Source organism: Pinus tabuliformis, chromosome 4_2 (assembly GCF_031772625.1).
Source record: "Pinus tabuliformis cultivar Carrire ecotype Pingquan chromosome 4_2, CPIR1, whole genome shotgun sequence".
NCBI lineage: Eukaryota > Viridiplantae > Streptophyta > Pinopsida > Pinales > Pinaceae > Pinus > Pinus tabuliformis.
The window spans coordinates 81,368,603-81,389,377 of record NC_142304.1 but is presented as its reverse complement, the minus strand read 5'-3'; the positions used below and the strand labels follow the sequence as shown (position 1 = coordinate 81,389,377).

The 20,775-nt window shown below is 36.9% G+C and overlaps 1 protein-coding gene across 1 annotated transcript in view; it reads left to right on the top strand.

Moving 5' to 3' along the window:
* LOC149168306 (uncharacterized) overlaps positions 1–8,384 on the top strand; it is a 235,554-nt gene extending 227,170 nt beyond the window's left edge. The window contains exon 4 of the mRNA XM_089428249.1: positions 7,809–8,384. Coding sequence (XP_089284375.1) covers positions 7,809–8,112 — 304 coding nt within the window. The 3' untranslated portion in view covers positions 8,113–8,384. The remainder of the gene's footprint in view (positions 1–7,808) is intronic.
* Positions 8,385–20,775: the final 12,391 nt, after the last annotated feature.

Genomic DNA, 20,775 nt, shown 5'->3' with positions numbered 1-20,775 from the left:
AGTAATAAACACATGCAACAGAGATATATGAGGGACAAAATGATGATTCTTATTAGCCTGATATGAAGATTTACAATGCAATGACAATCTGCCGAACCTGACTTTATAGATCTGGTGACAATGAAACAACTCAGCCTATCGAAGAACTGATCACTGTCTGCCAAAAAAAACACTGAAACCTTCAGCAACATTGCTACCTGCTCAAGGATACGACCTCAGAGTATGATGATCTCACCCCAGTTGAATAACTTGACCCGTCTGCTAATAAATCCATCTTCCAGACAGATTTGACCTCTTCAGAAATATGATCACATTACTTGATGGCTTAGCCTTCCAATAACTGAGTTTGCCTTCAAAACAATGCTTGAACAATTTCAGCCTCCAATCCAATTAAACACGACCTCCTAATATATGTGCCCTCGGCCCTCAAGTGAGAATCTCAGTCTTTGCTATTTGGCCTCTAGTTTGATCAAAAAAATCTAGCCTCTGAATTGATGCTAGCTACAAGAATTTGGCCCTCGGATTGGGTCTCTAATGGTGAGTAATTTCAGACCTCAGATGACATGGAAATATTCATAAATCGACCCTCCACCAAGCTGAGGAATTTAGCCTCTTAGCAGATAAATATTTTGGCCTTCAAACATGCTGGTCTAATCTCCATAATAGATGAAATTCGTCCCCCAATCAGTGAGGAAATTCGGCCTCCTATTTGAAATGGATTCGACCCCTTCAAAAGATGACTGCCTGCTAAAGAAAAGGATCTTGTTCCCCAGATAGAAGGGCAATTCGGCCTCCTATTGTCACAAATAATTCCCAAAGTGTCTGGAGGAGAGGCAGTGGAGAGGGCCGATATAAGATAGTACTCTTTTTGCTTATTTGTTAACAACATTTGATTATTCATACTTGGAGTTCCTTGATTTCTTGGAGGGTGGACCATTTCCTTAATGTCCCGTATTCCTTTTTCCTTTTCCATTGGACCTGCCATTCCTTTGATCGTTATTGTTGAAGTTGCCCCTGGAATGATTGTGATCATCATCATGCGATGTGTCCCTTCTATTTGGACACTCCCTTGCATAGTGGCCAAACTTATTGCAAACAAAGCACCTGCCCTTCCTTCCTCCCTTAGATCCAGGCTTTCCATGGAAATGACCTTTAGACCCTGCATTATTTCTCCTTTTGGCATGAGCGGAGAATGCAGTGGGGTTGCTTCTATTAGAAGGCATTTCTTGCTCCACCATTCTTGTTTCTTCTTGAATGCATCTCGACATCAATTCTTCAAACCCTGGAATTCGATCATTGTTGAGGACAGTGGTTCTAAATACATACCACTCAGGTGGGAGTCCTCCAAGGGTAGTGAGAGTAACTTCCCTGCCAAGAATGATTTCTCCAATCGAGAGTAGATCATTCTTGATCTCAGTAATCCTCAAGAAATAGGATTGAATATCCTCGTCCTTGCGCTTCTTAATATCCTTCAACTTATTCTTGAGAAATATAATTTGATTAGCATTACTAACCTTGAACATGCCAACCAACCTGTCGTAGATCTCTTTGGAGGTCTTCAATTCGGAGATGTAGGCCACCAGATGCTTGTCAATGGAATCCCTGATAATCTTCTTTTCTTTGACTTCAACCCTATTGTACTTGGTCTTCGCAGTAGCTGGTGCATTTGAAGGAGGTTCAGGGATTTTACCCTGCACATAGTCCATCACTTCTTTTTCTTCCAAGGTCAAATCAAGAGACATCTTCCATCCATGATAGTCAGATTTATCATGGAGCTTGTCTTTAGCCGGGAAGTAGGATGAGGAACCCATTGAACCTTTTGTCCTTGTCCAAATGCCTTTGGTGATTTCTCTTTCACTCTTGCTTGGGCTTTGTCTTCATCTCAACTTTGATTCCATGTTAATTTTAGGCAACAACGGTATGTTCATGCTTTAGAGCAATTTTACTTCAATATCTTTATTAGCCCAGTATCAATATTCAGATCAGTGATCACAACAACATGATAGTAAAATGTAGATAGAACATAAACATAAATAGTAGAAGACAAGCCAAGACAAAAGGACACAAGATGTGGCACCAACGAGGGACAAACCCCAATGCGGGGAACCCTTGATCAAATATCTTCTTTTAGTCTTCAATAGTTCAGCAGAGAGATAGTACAATTTACAGATCTGTTAATTTATAACAGCAGCAAAAGAGCCCTAACCCGAAAAGTCAACACTGGTCAACAGGGCAGATTTGACCCTCAGCGAATCAGTCAACTTCAGTCAACTTCAGCCTCCAAACAGCAACATAAAACTGCCCTCAAAACAGTCAAATTTAGCCCAGTCAAAATCTGGTCAAGCAGCCCACCTGCGGTCAGCCCTAGCTGTAGTCAATGCTGGTCAACAGTCAACGTTTAGCCTCGATATATGTGCCCAGAAATGCGGCCTACCCAAACAAGGATAGCCCTCACAAAAACACAGTCAAATGAGGTCAACACATGCTGGTCAATGCTTGGTCAAATTGTCCAGAAATTCGGTCTCTTGAAATTTCGCTCTCTAGAAATTTCGCTCTCTAGAAATTTCGGCCTCTTGAAATGTCAGCCGCTTGAAATTTCGCTCTCCTGAAACTTCGGACGTGTGGAGAGAGAGAGACCTAGAAAACGTACCCAATCAATGAGGAGAGAGAGAGAGAAGTGTGAAGATTAGTGTGTCCAAATGAGGCTAAGTCACCTTCTATTTATATGCAACATTGATGATAAATAGACGTAACTGTGGGGCCTATGAGCCTTACATAAGTTTGCTGGACGACCTTAACAATTTGACCATAATCAAAATAAATTCATAACTTCATTTGTACATGTTAGAATCGAATGATCTTTAGATCAATCCTACACCTCTCAGAGAGAGAAATCCAAGAAAAATATCAGCCGTCATAAATAAGATGACCCATGTGGAGTTTGGCCCTAGTTGCCAATTTTAACAGTATCACAATGAGGTCAGAGTTTACTGGCCTACAACTAGACTCAATCCTAAGTAATAGCAGGGGAAGCCTGCCTTGCCGCATGGTGAAGGTCTCAATCCTCCACATGTCAACCCCAAAATCAACTTGATCACTCACTGTCATAACCCTACTCATCAAAAGGTTGAGTGATCCATCTATCATCTAGATCCATGGATCCTATAGTAAAACTAGAAGCTCACAATTCCCAATCCCTATTGATTGCTGCAGTGAGGTACTGCTATCTGCTGGAACCCATTTGTGCCTCATCTCTGATCATTGTATGCAACCAATATATGGACAAGGCAATTGACCAATACCACATTGATAGATCAGAGTCATGCTCAATCCACCATGCCCAAATTTTTAGATAATGCAACTAAGGGACAAAACATGATTACATAAGAAGAGGAGTTGTTTGCAGCAGATTTGAAGGCATACCAATCATTGGGATGTGACATTCAAGAATCTCTCTTTTTTGGAGTTTTACCAATTAAAAGACAGTGACAAAACAATGGGGCCTTACAGGAGCTATGCAAGAATGGTGGAACTGTCTTTTAATTGATAAAACTCCACTCGGGACCACATGACAGGGGTGCCTGGATGACCAAACGATGGGTCAGCTAAACAATGGGTTCATTGAACGATAAAATGACGCGTTGGTTGGAACAAAGGCTCACATTGGTATAATAAGTAAAGGCTCACATGACTTCGAACGGGGCAGAAACAAAGCACACGAAAAGGCAAGTTCACACAAATGTAACGCAAAACCGCAGAAATGAAGGGCGCATGACACGAAGAGAGGAAACACAATAAACAACACAGTTGCAGAAAAGAGAGGTTTGCCCAAGCGAATGAAGTTTCTGGGCGCGTCGCAGGGTTTGCTTTCTGAGTTGTTTGGTGTGCTGGTTTTGGGGTTTATGCTGGGCAAGGTGTCGGTGGGGCATGCCCTGATTGTGGGACTTGGTGTTTTGGGCAGGTGCGTTGGGCTGCAACAATGACCACCACATTTTGTAAACTTGGGCAACGCATAGGTTTAGCCATGGATGGCCCTTGGTAAACTGTTGTAACATATTTTAAGTTAATATAAGTAAAGGGGAGAAGTTGTATTTGGGATGTCCCCCTCCCGTCGCACATTCTTTTACTTGTGTTTGTATTGTTTTGTTTCCTCTGCTTTACGATATCACAGATTTGTATAACTGTTGTGTGAAGTAATTGAAGAAGATTGATTGAAAAATTGACTAAGAGTTAAGTGAATAAGAGTAGGCTTAGTCCAGGTTAAAGTAGTTGTGTATCTTGCAACGAAATATCACTGGTGCCGCGCATCACCCATGGTGGTCTTTGGCGAGAATGGTGGAACTGTCTTTGAATTGATAACAGTTCCACCATTCTTGCATAGCTCCTGTAAAGCCCCCTCGATTTGTGCCTGTCTTTTAATTGATAAAACTCCACAAAAGAGGCAGATGCTTCAATGTCACATCCCAATGATTGGTATGCCTTCCAATCTGCTGCAAACAACTCTTCTTATGTAATCATGTTTTGAGCCTTCGTTGCATTGTCCAAAAATTTGGGTATGGTGGGTTTAATGGCTTTGCCAGACAGTTGATCATGGCTCTGATCTCCCAATGTGGTATTGGTCAGATGCCTTGTGATGTCCAATGCGTCCTCATCATTTCGTTTATCCTCTGTTGTATCATGATCATGTCATTCATGGTGGCTGCCATTTTAGATTTCAAATTTTCTCCAGCTCTCATGGTTCTTTTAGCTTCTTATTTGGGCACTACTTGGCCCTAGTTACCACAGCTGGCCAAGTGGCAAGAACATGCTCTGATACCACTGTAATGTTCCCAAGCTAAAATATGCTAGTTTTAATTCACAAAAAATTTAAACCTTTCTTTGATTCCTTTCTTCAAACATTTCATCAGACACTTGGAAGGAAAAGTAATAAACACATGCAACAGAGATATATGAGGGACAAAATGATGATTCATATTAGCCTGATATGAAGATTTACAATGCAATGACAATCTGCCGAACCTGACTTTATAGATCTGGTGACAATGAAACAACTCAGCCTATCGAAGAACTGATCTGTCTGCCAAAAACACACTGAAACCTTCAGCAACATTGCTACCCTTGCTTAAGGATATGACCTCAGAGTATGATGATCTCACCCCAGTTGAATAACTTGACCCCTCTGCTAATAAATCCATCTTCCAGACAGATTTGGCCTCTTCAGAAATATGATCACATTACTTGATGGCTTAGCCTTCCAATAACTGAGTTTGCCTTCAAACCAATGCTTGAACAACCTCTTCCTCCAATCCAATTAAACACGACCTCCTAATATATGTGCCCTCGGCCCTCAAGTGAGAATCTCTGTCTTTGCCATTTGGCCTCTAGTTCGATCAAAAAATCTAGCGTCTGAATTGATGCTAGCTACAAGAATTCAGCCCTCGGATTGGGTCTCTAATGGTGAGTAATTTCAGACCTCAGATGACATGGAAATCTTCATAAATCGACCCTTCACCAAGCTGAGGAATTCAACCTCTTAGCAGATAAATATTTTGGCCTTCAAACATGCTGGTCTAATCTCCACAATAGATGAACTTCGTCCCCCAATCAGTGAGGAAATTCGGGCTTCTATTTGAAATGGATTCGACCCCTTCAAAAGACGACTGAGGATCTGGTTCCCCAGATAAAAGGGCAATTCGGCCTCCTATTGTCACAAATAATTCCCAAAGTGTTTGGAGGAGAGGCAGTGGAGAGGGCCGATATAAGATAGTACTCTTTTTGCTTATTGTTAACAACATTTGATTCTTGATCTGTTTCCGCTGCATTTATTGTCGATATTGTCTATGCATAATTGCTCAATGATGTCAATGGCATAAGATGAATTGATTGATGATCATTAGGTAGTAATTATTAGATCAGAAAATTGTTTTCTACTGTGCATTTTATAGAAAATTCAATAGTATGTGGACAATTCCCTGGTATTTATGGTGGATCACCAAGGGTTGTGATTGTGGTAATTGTGCACTTGACATTGTTCCTTGGATTTCTTAGTCCATTATTAAGGGAAAAATACTTGAAAATGTGTCCAATGATCAAAGTGGTCTTAAGCTTAACAATGTATGGTAGTTGCAAAATGCTAGGAACAACAGTGGACCTGCACCAATGAGTTAATTTCAGAATTGTCAGTCTGTTCCTGAATGATCATTACATATATCCTCCGTAAACACTCTCTAGATGGAGCTTGCCTTCAAAATTCCGTGGGATTCACAAGCACACAGTCGTAGAAATCATGATATTTGTATGAAACTCAATACGTTTGTAGTGGCATCTAATCAAATATAGAATCGAGAATGCTTCGAATGCTTTAATGTGTTGCCATTAGAAATTATTTGTATGTAACTCAATACGCTTGGAGTGGCATGTACTCTATAGGGAATCGATAATGCTTTAATGTGTTACCACTAGGAATTATGCCATCTTGTACTACAATGCTTTGAAAATTTATTCTGAGGGTCATTCTCAGCTTCAAATTCAACGCAGTATGTAATATTTGACATACTATGAATCTATTACTGAAGTGTGATTATTATGTTAGCAATGAAACTCCGTTTTATGGAAAGCTGTCCTCTGCAAAGTATCTGAATTTGATGTATCTCATTCTCTGTTGCCAACCTCCTGATAAAATTGGCAAATTGCGAGTTTTTCAACTTGTCGATTTTATCGGCCAATTTTTTGGAAAGTTTTTTAAATTTCAAAAAGTCGTGATTTAATCGATAAAATCACAATTTTATCATGAGTTGAAAGAAAAAATCGCGGGTGGTTTTGCGAACCCGGGATTAATTTGTAAAAATTGGGATTAAATCATAAAAATCAGGAGTTTTTCGAAATTCAAAAAAATTGATATTTTTGTACATTTCAAATTTGGCCAAGTTTTTGCCGATTTGTTCAATTTTCTCCCGAATTTTAAGACTTTTTCAATTTATAGACCCTTTCCGATTTATTCCCAAGTCCGACTTTTGCAACATTGATCTCATTCCTGTTGATAGAGGCTGTTGTGATAGCAAGGATGGGACGACTCTCCACCCAACCGTAGGCTCAATTGTGCAAGACAACTGGCCACCCCCGAGCCTCAAACAACCACTAGTTTAGCCAAACAAGTCTTGAAGGGAGCTGCCTGTATTGAACTGTGGTAACTATTGTTGTAGGCAAACTCTACTAAGGGGAGAAATACCTCCCCTTAGTAGAGTTTGCCTACAACAATAGTTACCACAGTTCAATACAGGCAGCTCCCTTATACAAAACATGCATTTTCTGCTATTAAACTGGTCCATGAAATATTTGGCTGTTGGACATTGACATCACTCCCTGCAGAAACATTATTGGTACTTCCTCTTCTGGGCTAGAAATTCTTGAGCTTTTCTCTATTTAAAGTTGAAATGTTGATTGCTTCTTCTAGAGGTATATTCGGCCCATCGTTTGCAGGATGAAACTGGCAAACCTGTGTCTTATCTCAATGGAGACTTTTGCTAGAGAGGATCTTATGTAGGTAAAGTTCTATCAAACTTTTAAACAGATAAAAACAGATCAAAATAGGTAGGTGTAAGTTGAATTCTTATCATATTCAACTAGTATGATTCTGCATACTTTTATGTCCTGGTACTTTGAAAAAGGCAAAGTATATGTTTCCACCTTCCTTTACCCTGTTTAATTGACTGAGAGAGACTTTGCATTTCAAAGTATGTAATCATTAGCATCTTCATTAAATGTGTTTTCCACATACTAATTGCATACTGTTTATCATTGTTCAACAGGGCTCTCTTTTTCCTTACAGAAGGCCTCCTGATGTGGGCTACCATCACAGAAGGTCTGCATCGAACCTACAACACACATCATGATTTACAGACAACTTGCCCAACTGCAAAGACAGGCCTATTTGGTGGAGCTGCTTTCCTGGCTTTGGATACTTCTCTGTTTTGGCTGATTTGTCAGATGCTTACTCTTAATGCAAGAGCAGATTATGAATTGGATGATGATGAGGATCTGAAAGGGAAGTATGGACAGGTAATGGCTACAGATTATACACCTGGGGCTGTTCATGTGCAGCCTTCAGTTTAAATTTCTGTATATTTTGGAGAATCTGATGTTAATCTATTCATCCCCATTTGTACTTTTTAATTTCATAACTTGATAGACAAAACATGACCCTTGATCTGAAGCTTTGTGGTTGTAAGCTCTTTGGTGTTGAGCTTAATTGATAAGTATTATGTAATAAACAAATTCATGCGAGTCAGATAACCTGCTTGGTAAGCGTTTATACTTGCATGAAGGGAAACAAAAAATTCTATAATGAAAATTGAAAGAATGGTATTGACATCATTTTCAATTAATTTTGTGTTCCAGGTACTCATGTATATTATTTTCTGCTAATGAAAAAATTAAGGTACCTTTTAATTGTATTGGTTTGTTCTGCATCATTACGGTTCAACTGAGGGAGCAGAATGAAGGTAGGTTTAGCAATGCTCTTTCTATGTTGTGCCTTTTTCTATTACATGAGAAGCTGAGTGATCTTCCTCTAATGCCAAGATATATATTATGACTTGAGTTTTTTATACTATTATGGGTCCGTACCAGAAATTGACATTATAAGATAATGGATGTAATCCTCATATCTTTAAGATTTATTATTCATCTTTGCATGGACTTTTGTGTCTAGCAGCCCTGTAGGGCTCATGCCTTGCAGCACCTTTTGATATTATGGGCCGGTATGTCATGAGCCCTACAGACCCACACGGTTCATGCCACGTGGGGCTGCATGGATTATGCCTTTTGAGAGACGGCGAGTGATCAGGAGAGAGGGAGAGAGATTCAGGTGGAGAGATAAAATGTTTGGGGTAGGTATGGGATAATAAAACATGTGTGCATTAGTTCAAGGTAGGACAGTATTTGTGCGATATACATCTCACTATAAAATATCATTATTGTCTTGAAAAGTACCTTTTATTCCACAAGACTTATCTATATGTTGATTTTATATGTTACATGAAAGTGGCAATTGGGCTTATGAAGTGCAGCCTGAAGACTTATTTATTGGCATTAAAAACTTTATTTGTATGTCTACTGATATGCAATTTACAAACCATATATTGCATCTTCTTGAATTTCATTTTTTATGCTGATGCAATCTATAAATATACATTTATTGGCAAGATTAATTATAGACACTACTTTTATGCAACTGCCGTAGCACATTGAGATATAGAATGAAGGAGGTTACTGACTTTACTTAGGGGTTTAGAAGTTCTTATACTTAACGGCTAGAAGATGGATGGTTGATAGGGTGAACCTGGACCTCATCAAGATTGATTACATTTTATAGTTATATTGGTAGATACAACAAGATGGCAAATTAAGATCATAATAAGGTAGTAGAATATCAAGTTCCTTTTCAAACATGTTTTGGTTATTTACTGGAGAGCATTGCCTTTTGCTCGCAAACTGATGTAGAAGCATAAGTAGGGAACATAATAGTGACGTATAAACAGAAGTAGGAAAAATAATAGTGATGTAGTTGATGATGGATAATTAATGTCACTTTAATCCTGTATATCTTAAATATGCTAAAAAATATTACATGTGTTATATGGTAACGACAGGGAAATCCATGGGTTCACTAACATATTGCTTTTTGTGGCTTTTTTGGATTCAAAGCTCATGTAATAGTGGATAGGGTTTTACGCAAACCATTGTATGAAATAAAAGAAGCTGCATGGAATACTAAGATGGTCATGAATTTCATGTCAGGGATGTACAATGATAGGTGTAGCAACTTAAATGTAACTTTATAGAAGTACAGCGATTGACTTGACAAGGCCTTGGTTGGCCACCACTTCCAAGTCGGACACTGAGTGTGACTAGACTAACCAAAGAAGGATCGAACAGACAACTAGAAAATTAGGCCACAGCAGCTTCATCCATTTCAGATAGTGATGCACAGGGGTAATAATGCCTAAAATTGAATTCACCACCATGCTTTGGGCACATCTTTAGCATTCTGTGTATATCAACTCTATTTGTATTAACTGTTAATGGTCAAGGAAGATGAAGGTAGTTGGATTAAATCATAGACATAGCAGCCTTGATATCGGGAGATAGACAAACTATTAGGACATCATGTTGCAGATCAAGGAGAAGCAAGCTAAAAATGAAACCTGCTAATTGAACTTAGGAGGACAATGAGGGTAATTGCCTTGAACCCGCAAGTTGTATACTGAAGGCCAACTATAAGGGAGTTTTAAATCTGAACGACAATATGATGGTACATAATAATCCTTAGAAAAGGCAGGCGTAATCTGTCCCGGATAAATAAGTTAAAGAAACAATTGAACGCGATGAACAATTTTTTGAAATAAGGCAGATGTACTTGACATGGCTCCGCCAGTGTATAGACTAATCGATCAATTATGTTTTAGCTAAATTGACATTTGCCAGTGTAACTGAATCATGATCCAATCTAAATGAAAGTTAGATCTACGGTAGCATAAGTTAGATGGGACGTAAAAGGAAGTTAGAAACCTCTTTTATAAATTCAATAGTTCTTACGTGAAGTTTATGATTGAGTAAACAAAAGCTATATGGCCTGTGTAATTATCTGTTTCTTTTGGTTTCTTCCATATGGATATATGTAAATTGTCAATAGCATATCCATGTTGGAGTACACACACTAGACAAAAAGTTTGATATGGTTTCATAAGGGCAAGTATAACAAGCTAAGAAACACGACACGTCCTCTCCCTTGTGTCATGTATTTCACATGTCAGACATGACACGTGAGTGACACATGTTTGATACAAGTTTGATTGGTGTCGGACACAAGCCTTACTAGTGTCCCGAAACTTGGACACATGCCCAACCAGAAAAGCATCTTAAAATCGATTTATTGTCTTATTTTCATGCAATTCAGCCACAGTTTTGGAGCTCTTAAAGGTTTTGGAATGCAACTATAAGGGTGATTAAGAGTCAGAAGGGATTGTAAGTGTTGGGAAGTGGATTTGTCCAAGCCCTACTAAAACTGTGCAATTAATGGTAATGTTAAACTCTTAAAGTAAAAAGTTATCTTTTTACTTAAATTTTTAACATAACCATTAATTGACTCGGGATGTTTGAGAGTGGTTCCAATCTCATTGGATTTCATATGGAGAAAGTAGAATTTTAAATATCACTCAAAATCTAGTAGACTTAACCATTTTTAGGATTTCAGGGATGTAGGTATTGCAACGTATCCATTGGAGTTTGTCATGTATGAATGTATGGAACTAGCATTTAGTTAGGAGGACCAAACCCTCTATGTACCTAAATGTTGGTGGCATTGATTGTTGAACTCCTCTATCAAAAGCTTAGAAAAAATGTACCCATCACAAAAACAAAATCTCAAATTGACATGTTAAGTTTTTTTTTTTTTTTAATGCTTAGAGGGTGATATGTTGATGAGGATCCCAATAGGCAATGAGTTTGATGGTATGTAGTACTAGTTATTTGTTGTAGCAAGTTATTTTTAGGACTCTACAAGACATCTAGAGCCTCTTTGTCGATGCATTTTTGGTTTAGAGATGTATTGCACTCAATGCCATTTGGTTATATGCATTGATTGAATGATTGAAGTTTTATTATCATGATGTAATTTTTTTTATATATTTCAGATTTTATGTTAATTCACTAATTTTATAATTTTTAATATATAATGTATAACGTGTACTCTATGTCATGTTCTAGGGTATCATCGTGTCATGTGTTGAATATTGTATTTTCGTGTCCTCCATGTCCCATCTCTCATGCTATGTACTTAGATAACAAGAGTAAAATCCATTTATTACACTGTCAGACAAATTAGATCTTGGTTGCAAAGAGCTATTTTTGCTCTTGTTTTTGCATTTGACATTTATTATTGTGCTTCATTTTTGTATTTGACATTGGTTTATGAACCAAAGCAAATTATACAAAACTCTTGTATGATGAGGTGAAGTATTTAGGAAAGGTAAAATCATCTACGAATGTAGTCTTCATTCATGAGAATTCTAGATCATCATGTTTATGTAGAGACTCAGTTTTGACACAATACTCAACTTGGTGCATGGCTTCTACAATGACCAACATTGGGATATTTCAAAGTTAAGAATTAATGGGATTGTAAGGTGTATTTCGTTTATAAAATATGTTCTTTAAGGAATATATTATTTTTTCGATTATTATTATTATTATTATGGCACACATTACTCGTAAAGTTGTAAGGAGTAATATTTATATTTATTTATTATTATTTTTCAATGTCATACATGTTATGACTAGAAGATACAAAACTTTAGCACATACATCTTATGATTGCATGAATACATTCTCTCTCTCTCTCTCCCACACACACACACACACACACACATATGAGATGTTTAGAACATCATAATGATAATACACCAAACCAGAATGCGAGCCTTTGGAGGACATTTTGACTTCCAAAAAACTTTCCACCACCAAACAATCTCAACATTTTGTGCATTCATATTTAAGTGGACATATCCCAACTTGGGAGTATAAAATCCATGGGAGAGTGAGCCAATACTAGTTCATTGTCATTGTCTGTTAATCTAATACGAGTTGAAAACAAAGCATACATATAGCTAGATCATTTCCTCTTGAATATCCACATGAAGGTTTAGATCAACAACTGTGAGCCAAGCTTGAAGCCAAAGGGTAGTTTGTACTGGATTGTTTATATGAGAAATTTTGGAAAACCCCTAATCTCTAAGAATATGAATGAGGACTTTTGACAATCTATGTCTGTCCCCACAACCTGACCAAGGGTCAAAACCTAATCTTGCCGTATCCCATTCCCAATCTTCTGGGCCAACCCTGATGCAATCAACTCAAAATAATTTAGTACAACTTGCCAAACAATACAAATATTCCAATGCAGTTCATCCTGTAGCCACACCCAACCCACCAGGAAGTAAGGAGGAGTGATGTATTTTTGGTAGACCACCATATTCCAAAGACTAAGGATAACAACCTCCAACCACAATTTGCTACAAGGCCTTTTTAGAATAAAAATATATTTTTAAGACCCCATCCACCCAACAACTTTGGTACAACAAGACGATTCCAATTGACCCAAGGAAGGACAAGTTTATCATGTAAGCCTTCCCACAAGAACTTAAAACAAATCCTTTTGACTTTTTCCAAGACACCCTTTGGAATCCAAGCCAAAGACATTGACCTGTAACTCCAACAAGTGAGTCTTTTCTCAAGTTTGGCTATCAACCAAAGCTAATCTTCTTTTTTGTAGCAGTTTGGCTTCAGAAAAAAACCCAAATACTTTAAGCCATCCTCTAGATCATTTATCTCAAAAGGAAAAACAACTCTAATGTGAAAGATCTCTTGTTCCCCCATATAATGAAAATATATGGTGGAATTTCTAGCATTGATAACCATACCTATAACTTACCCAAAATGATCAAGTATCTCGTGCAATTTTTGGACATCTCTTATCGAACCATTACAAAAGACGAGTATATCATCAGCAAAATGCAAATGTGTAATTGCAAGAGTATGAACAAGAATCACACCTTAAAATTCTCCTCCTCTTTGTTGCCTCCAACATATGACTAAGCCCCTCAACCATGACCAAAAAAAGGAGCGGAGACAAAGGACAACCTTATCTTAGAGCTTGTTGAGCAAGAAAAAATGGCGATGTAGACCATTTATCAAGACAACAAGGGACTCATGACCCAATTTATAAAAGGAACCTCAAAACCCACATGAGTTAGAAACGTATGATGAACAACCAATTTACACAATCATATGCCTTTGAGAGGTCAATTTTATTAACAACACCTTTAACCCGTTAAGTTTTTGTGCTATGCATCCCCTCTTGTGCTTCACTAATTGCTTCATGAGTCTATCTCCCCTCAAGAAAACCAAATTGTTCCTTTGAAATGGATTTTGGAAGTATAGGGTTAATCCTCCTAGCAATCACCTTTGAAAGGACCTTATATACAAAGTTGCATAAAGAAATAAGCCGATAGTCTTCAAAGGAGTAGGCCTTTGTCCAATTTAGGGATGATGGCTATGAAAGTAAAATTGAAAGCTACCAGAACCCTACCCTCACTTATAGACTCATTTACTACTTTCAACAAATCCTTGTCAATTAGACCATAAAGTTGTAAAAAAAATTCAATAGCCTTTGCACCAGGGCTCGAGATTTTGTCTTTTTCGAGGTTGGCAAGCATCACCTTCAGTTCCTCCTTGGACACTTCCTTCACAAGAGTTCTAATTTCTTCCTCCTCCACAAAACTTGAAAAGAATTGAGCCACTCTGATAAAATCATCAATGTTAACCCCCTTGGGTTCCTTGAAGAGGGTTTGAAAATGGGCCCTGCTGTGAGTAGCGAGGTCTTAATAGTTTGAGATCACATGGCCCTCTTGATCCTCCATATTCCATATTTTATTGTTTAATTTTCTTCCTTTTGCATAGGCATGAAAAAACTTGGTATTCTCATCACCACAGTCCAACCATATTACTTTGCTAAAATCTCCTTCCTTCTATCTTCAAGTCTTCTTAGCTCCTCTTGGGACTCCTGAGAGCCAAAAACCTCTTCCTTTGATTCTGAAAAAGCCACAACTTTCTATTCCACGTCCACCAAGTCTTCCTCCACACTTATATGATAGTTAGATTCTTGATATGCTTCAGATTGGCCTCAAATTATGTAGTAGCGGACAAGCCAAATAATGCATCAAAAGAACACCAATTGTCTCTGAACTGCCAAGAAAATCTCATTATTTTATCTAGCTAGAATTCATATTGAGAGGATTGGCATGCTTTTAATTTTTCCCTTTCACCTCTAACAAGATTGGAGCATGATTTGATTCACCACCAGAGCCCACCCATTGATGAATAAGAGGGAACCTATGCACCAAAGTCCCCAACCAAGAATCCATCCAGTCCTTTTACCACACTCCCTTCACCAACACGATGGTTCCTCCATGTGGGTTTAAACTTAACAGGTACTAGATCAATCAAGTTTTTGTGTGAATAAAAATCAATGAGAATTAGCTCTGGCGCAAGGACCCCATGATTCAATAGCTCCCATAAAGTAATTTAAGTCTCCTTAATAATCAAACTTTCTTCTCCCAACACATACTTTCCAAAGAAATCATTCCAAAAGGACACCTGATCTTCATCTGACACATAAAGATTGATAAATTTAAAGCTAGTGTCCAAGTCCACTAGAAAACTCATCATACGCAAGCTAGAGGTAATATTCCAAGCGTTATGTGCTAGAATCTTCTGGGAATCCCACCCCAATGCCAAACCAGTGAATCTACCGCAGACATCCAAAGCAATGAATTTCCAAGAAACAAAGAAAGACCCTAGGAGATTTGATATAAACTCTCCCTCATGAATTGTTTGTGGAAAAAAAAAGAATATTAGAATGTTCCACCTAAACTTTTCTCTTTAGTGCACCTATTTTGGGATTACTTGCCAGTCCTTGACAATTGAAAGATAGGACTTTCATTTAGTAACCCCTTGTAGGGCAATCATAGCTCTAAGCGCCCCAATTATAGATGTTTATCTGCCCACAAACATCTCCTCACAGGATTTGGTTTTGGCTAAAGAAATGTGTGATTTTCTCCCCTTACTCTTAACAGATAGAGAAGAACCAAATAACTGACCAATCGCTCCTACAAAACCATTAGATATTGGAAGGACTTATCTTGATCTCAAATTATAGAGGACATCACCCTCATCCAACTCACCAGAGTACCTCGAAGAGGCATAAGTAATCGACAAAGAATACCCCAAGAAACCCCCAAAAATAGGACAAGAGACTTGCATAAGAGAAGAGCAATGATCAAATTTTGAGTGGCCAATATATCGACTCCTGAAGAAGATTCATCCCAGTCTTTCTCTAATTCTATAAAAGAACTTACAAGGAACATGGGGTAGGGAAACACTGTTACCAAGATTCGAAAAGCCCACACCAGCCTAGATGTCCTAAGCATATGTATTGGTCCAGAAGCAAACATGAAGGGGCCCATCAAAGAGGCCAACATGGAGCATGGCAAAACAAATCCAATCGGCACCTAAGGCACATCCTTTGTCCAACCCTTCCTATGGAAGATAGGATTAGTAGCCTGAGCCCCTGTTGCTGCTATCCTTTGTTTCTTTAATGACTTATACAAAAGTTGGGGGTTTTTTGAAGGGAAGACCTTAGTTGCTAACCAAATGGCTATATTTATGGCCCCTTCTGCACCTAAACGGAAGGCCCCCATAATCTAGCAATTGAACTATATCTGTACCTTTTCCAATATTCATGGTCTCATGAAGTTTTTCTTGAAGGTCCAAGCTCACAAGAATTTGAGCCACAAACATATATTGGGACTCTTTGAAAGAAAAGCTGCATCTATGAACCATCCCAGGCTATTCCCCAGATTTTCAAAGCTTTGTCTATTCCACATGTGACAGTAAACCAGGGAAATGAACCCATAACGACACCACATCTAGCCTCTCCCAGCTAGCATCAAATAATAGAGTCCAAAACTTGAAAATTACAGGAGTGGAATCAAATGGTCCATACCTTTGTAGCAATCTTTTTAGTCTCCACATGAGATTTGAAAATCATTTGTATCCAACCATTGGCAAGGAGAAAGATTTTTGAAGCTTTTAAAACCTTTGGCTTGATCTTTTCATTCCTCCACTCCTCAAGGGTCTTTAGACAAAATTTACAGCCTAAGACCCTTCCAACTATAAGGATTTCTTTGTGTATTCCACCACTTGAGCCATCTCAACATCATCACCCAAGCAAAGTTTTTAAGGGGCCAAAGTTTGATCACTTTTCAAGACTTTATTCTTCTTTCTTTTGGGAGAAAACTCTTGACTAACCAAGGAATGAAAGATGAGGGTCTTCAAACTCCACCCCAATCTCTACCTGTCCGGGGCCATTATCATTCCCTGAGACAAAACTCTCTTGAGCTGCTGAGACCTACATTATACCTACCTCAACAAAAGGAAACTCTACGCGTAGCAAAGAAGCCCTAAAGATCATACTTATAACCACTAGAAAACCACCAACATCTAAGGGATCAAAACCAGATGAAACCCCACCATCGTCCCCTAAAAAATGGAAAACTACATCCAAGAGACCCATTGAAAAAGACTCTTGTAACCCTAGTGAATAATTGTTGAAGAAGGGTGGGTTTGGAGGAGCAAAACCCCACAAATTTACTGCTTGTGAACAATAAATCTGTTTCGGGGGGTGGGGGGAGGGGGGAATCATTTACCTGAATGAGCACTAGCGAGAACCCCATACGCATGTTAGTGGAAGAGATGAAAACACTGACATTCATCCGATTCTATGTCATAGTGGGCCGCTCAAAATAAAAATAGGGTTTTGTATAATTTGGGTCTCTGTGAACCACCCGCTACACCAACACATATGACAAATAGAATCCATTCGCCTTACATTCCATGCTAAAAGCTACAACTTCCAGGCTCGTTCCCATCATCTTCCCTACGGTTCAAACCTACTTCAACCCTTCATGGTACTTCCTTGCCACTGAAAGAAATAAAGTTGTTGAATCTCTTGGACATTAGCATAAAGATTGCATATTTGCACATGTTTTTCTTGCATAGATTGATCGTAGTATAAATTAAAATAAATGAAAAATATTTTTGTTATAAATTCTTAAATCCAAGGTTGACCTTAGAGTCTTGATCTTAAGCTCGATAGGAAACATGATTGTTTTTCCATAGACAAGTTCATAAGGTGTGAACCTATAACTATTTTCTAGGTGGTGTTGTAAGTAAATACTTTATCAATCTATTAGCTTAAAGTAAATTATTTTCTATAATTTCGCGAACAAAAATGATGATGAAAGCTATTCAACCTATGATGAAAAATATTTACTTATTACATATTTTCATTCAATAGAATGAGAAGGTAGTTTCTCTCATATCAATGTGGGATTATTTTATAAATATATTCTTAAAAGTATTATTTGATTTTATGAAAGAGGTGCAAAGACTATATGTAATTCTCTTACACAAATTGGAACAAGTATTTCTAAATTTATATGTAATTTCCTTACACAAATTGTAGCAAGTATTTCTTGTTTAATGAAATGAAATATCAATTAAATATGGCTTAGTTGTTCTAAGAGTTAAGGCTAAGAAATGAAATCCAAAGTAAACTAATAACTACGTTGGGAGACTTCTAAAGGAAACGATGATGATTTGGGACAAAATTCAATGCTAATAATTTCTTTGGGAGACTTCTAGAATAATAATGATTATTTGGGACAAGATTCAATGCTAATAATTTCCTTGGGAGGCTTCTAGAATAATAATGCTTATTTGGGACAAGAGAAGTAGACTTCTATCCAAGTTGATGTATTTTCATTATTATTTCTTCCAATGTGTGTATGGGTAAGGTTTAATGCCATAAGTTTGTGTTTTTTTTGGTCCTTGAGTAAGATATATGTATTGTCATTAGATAAATTTAGAGTTATTCTCTATATTATTGTTTTCCATGTGTGCATGAGTAAGGTTTAATGTCATAGGAATGCGTTTTTTTAATCATATTTTTTTGGGTTCTAGAGTAATATCTATATTGTCATTAGATAAAATGGTTATCAAATCTGTTCTACATACTATGAAAATTATTTACTTATCACATGTTTTCATTCAATAGAATAAATGGAATGAGAAGGTAGTTTCTCTCCTATCAATGAGTATTATTTTATAAATATTTTGTTTAAAGTTTTGTTTGATTTTCTAAAAAGGGTGCACGATTATGTGATTCCCTTATACAAATGAGAACAAACATTTTTTACTTTATATGTAATTCCCTTATACAAATTGTAATAAGTATTTCGTACCTTTATGAAATATAATATCAATTAAATGTCTTATTTTAAGAAATAACATCAAAAGTAAACAACTCTAAAAAATATTGTTGCATTAATATTTCAAAAATCAATAATTTTTCAAAGTATCTCAAAAGTCAATATTAATAACTTTCTTTGAAGACTTCTAAAGGGAATGACAATGATTTGGGGCAAGGCCCCACAATAATAATTTCATTGGCAGTCTTCTAGAATAACGATTATTTGGGACAAGAGAGTTAGGTTTCTATCAAATTTGATGTATTCTCTCTATTATTCCTTCCCATGTGTGCATGGGGAAGGTTTATTGCCATAAGCTTGTGTTTTTTTTGGGTTCTAGAGTAAGATATTTGTATTGTCATTAGACAAATTTAGAGTTACATTCACCACTTTTAGAGTCACTAATTATTAACTCTTAAAATCTAGATCCATTATTAAATATTTAACCTTTTGTCCAAGCTAAATATCTAATTACAAACTTGGCTTATTAAAGTGCATATTCCATCTTGGTGCTTAGCATATTGACAAAGAAGCAACCATTCCTTCAACACTGGTTGGGAATTGGGAATCTTGCAATTTGCTTTTTTTTTTTTTCCCTATCTTTGTTTATCTTTCTTATTGGTTTGAGGCTAGTGGAGATTTGAATGATGTTAATAGAATTTTATTGCCTTGTCTAATTCAACAAAAGAAACCAAATTTGAATGATGCCCTATTTCCCCCTTTTCCTTATTATTTTTTATGTCTCATTGATTGATTTGATGATGTTGATGGCGACAAACAATTTTAATTGCATCACATTATTGAGATTAGGAAAATGGAGTAGTTTCCTTCTCAAGCATGAATTGATTGGTTCATGCTTCATCTTCATCTACTAGAAGCACTTTTATTGGGGTGTTTTTTAGTCATATTTGTATTTTACGTATCAATGTGGCTTAAAGGTTTGTTTACTCACATGCATGTGCATGCATGCAAGTGTGTGCACATGGAAACACTTTTTTTTTATAGGTATCTCTAATTTATTTCAACGTGGGGTTATAAAAAGTTATCCAAACGTCGATACTTATTGGATATGGAATTTGATCATGCATCCAACAAGTTCCTACACTTGAAGTTTAATTTATATGAATTCCTGTATACAAATTGTAACAAGTATTTCTTACCTTTATGAAAAAGGATATCAATTAAATATGTCTTATTCTAAGAAATAAAATCAAAAGTAAACTACTCTCAAAATTAGATTTTAGTGAGACCCTCAGACACATGTCAGTGGATGAGATAGAAACACTGACATTCATATGATTCTATGTCATATTGGGCCGCTCAAATAAAAGTTAGGTTTTGTATAATTTGGGGTTTTGTAAATAACCCGCTACACCAACACATATGACAACTAGAATCCAACCACCTTACATTACTTGCTAAAAAACTACAACTTCTAGGCTCGTTCCCATCATCTTCCCTACGGTTCGAACCTAGTTCAACCCTTCATGACGCTTCCTTGCCACTGAAACAAAAAAGGGCCACATAGTAGCTAGTACTTGCCACTTAGCTTAAACATAACTTTAATTAAACAAAAAAATAAAAAAGACATATTTCATCACAAAAATAAAACAACTAATGAAATATTGTATTGTTGAATACCATCACCAAAAATTAATATATATGATTAACTAATATTGTTTATATTAACATACATATCTGTGTGTGTGTATATATATATATATATATATAATTGTTTATAATTAAATATATCAAAATATGTTTTTAATATAAGAATAAGTCATTTTAAATTGAAAAAATTATAATTCATGAAGATAGAAATAATAGAAAAAATAAAAAAGTTAAATAA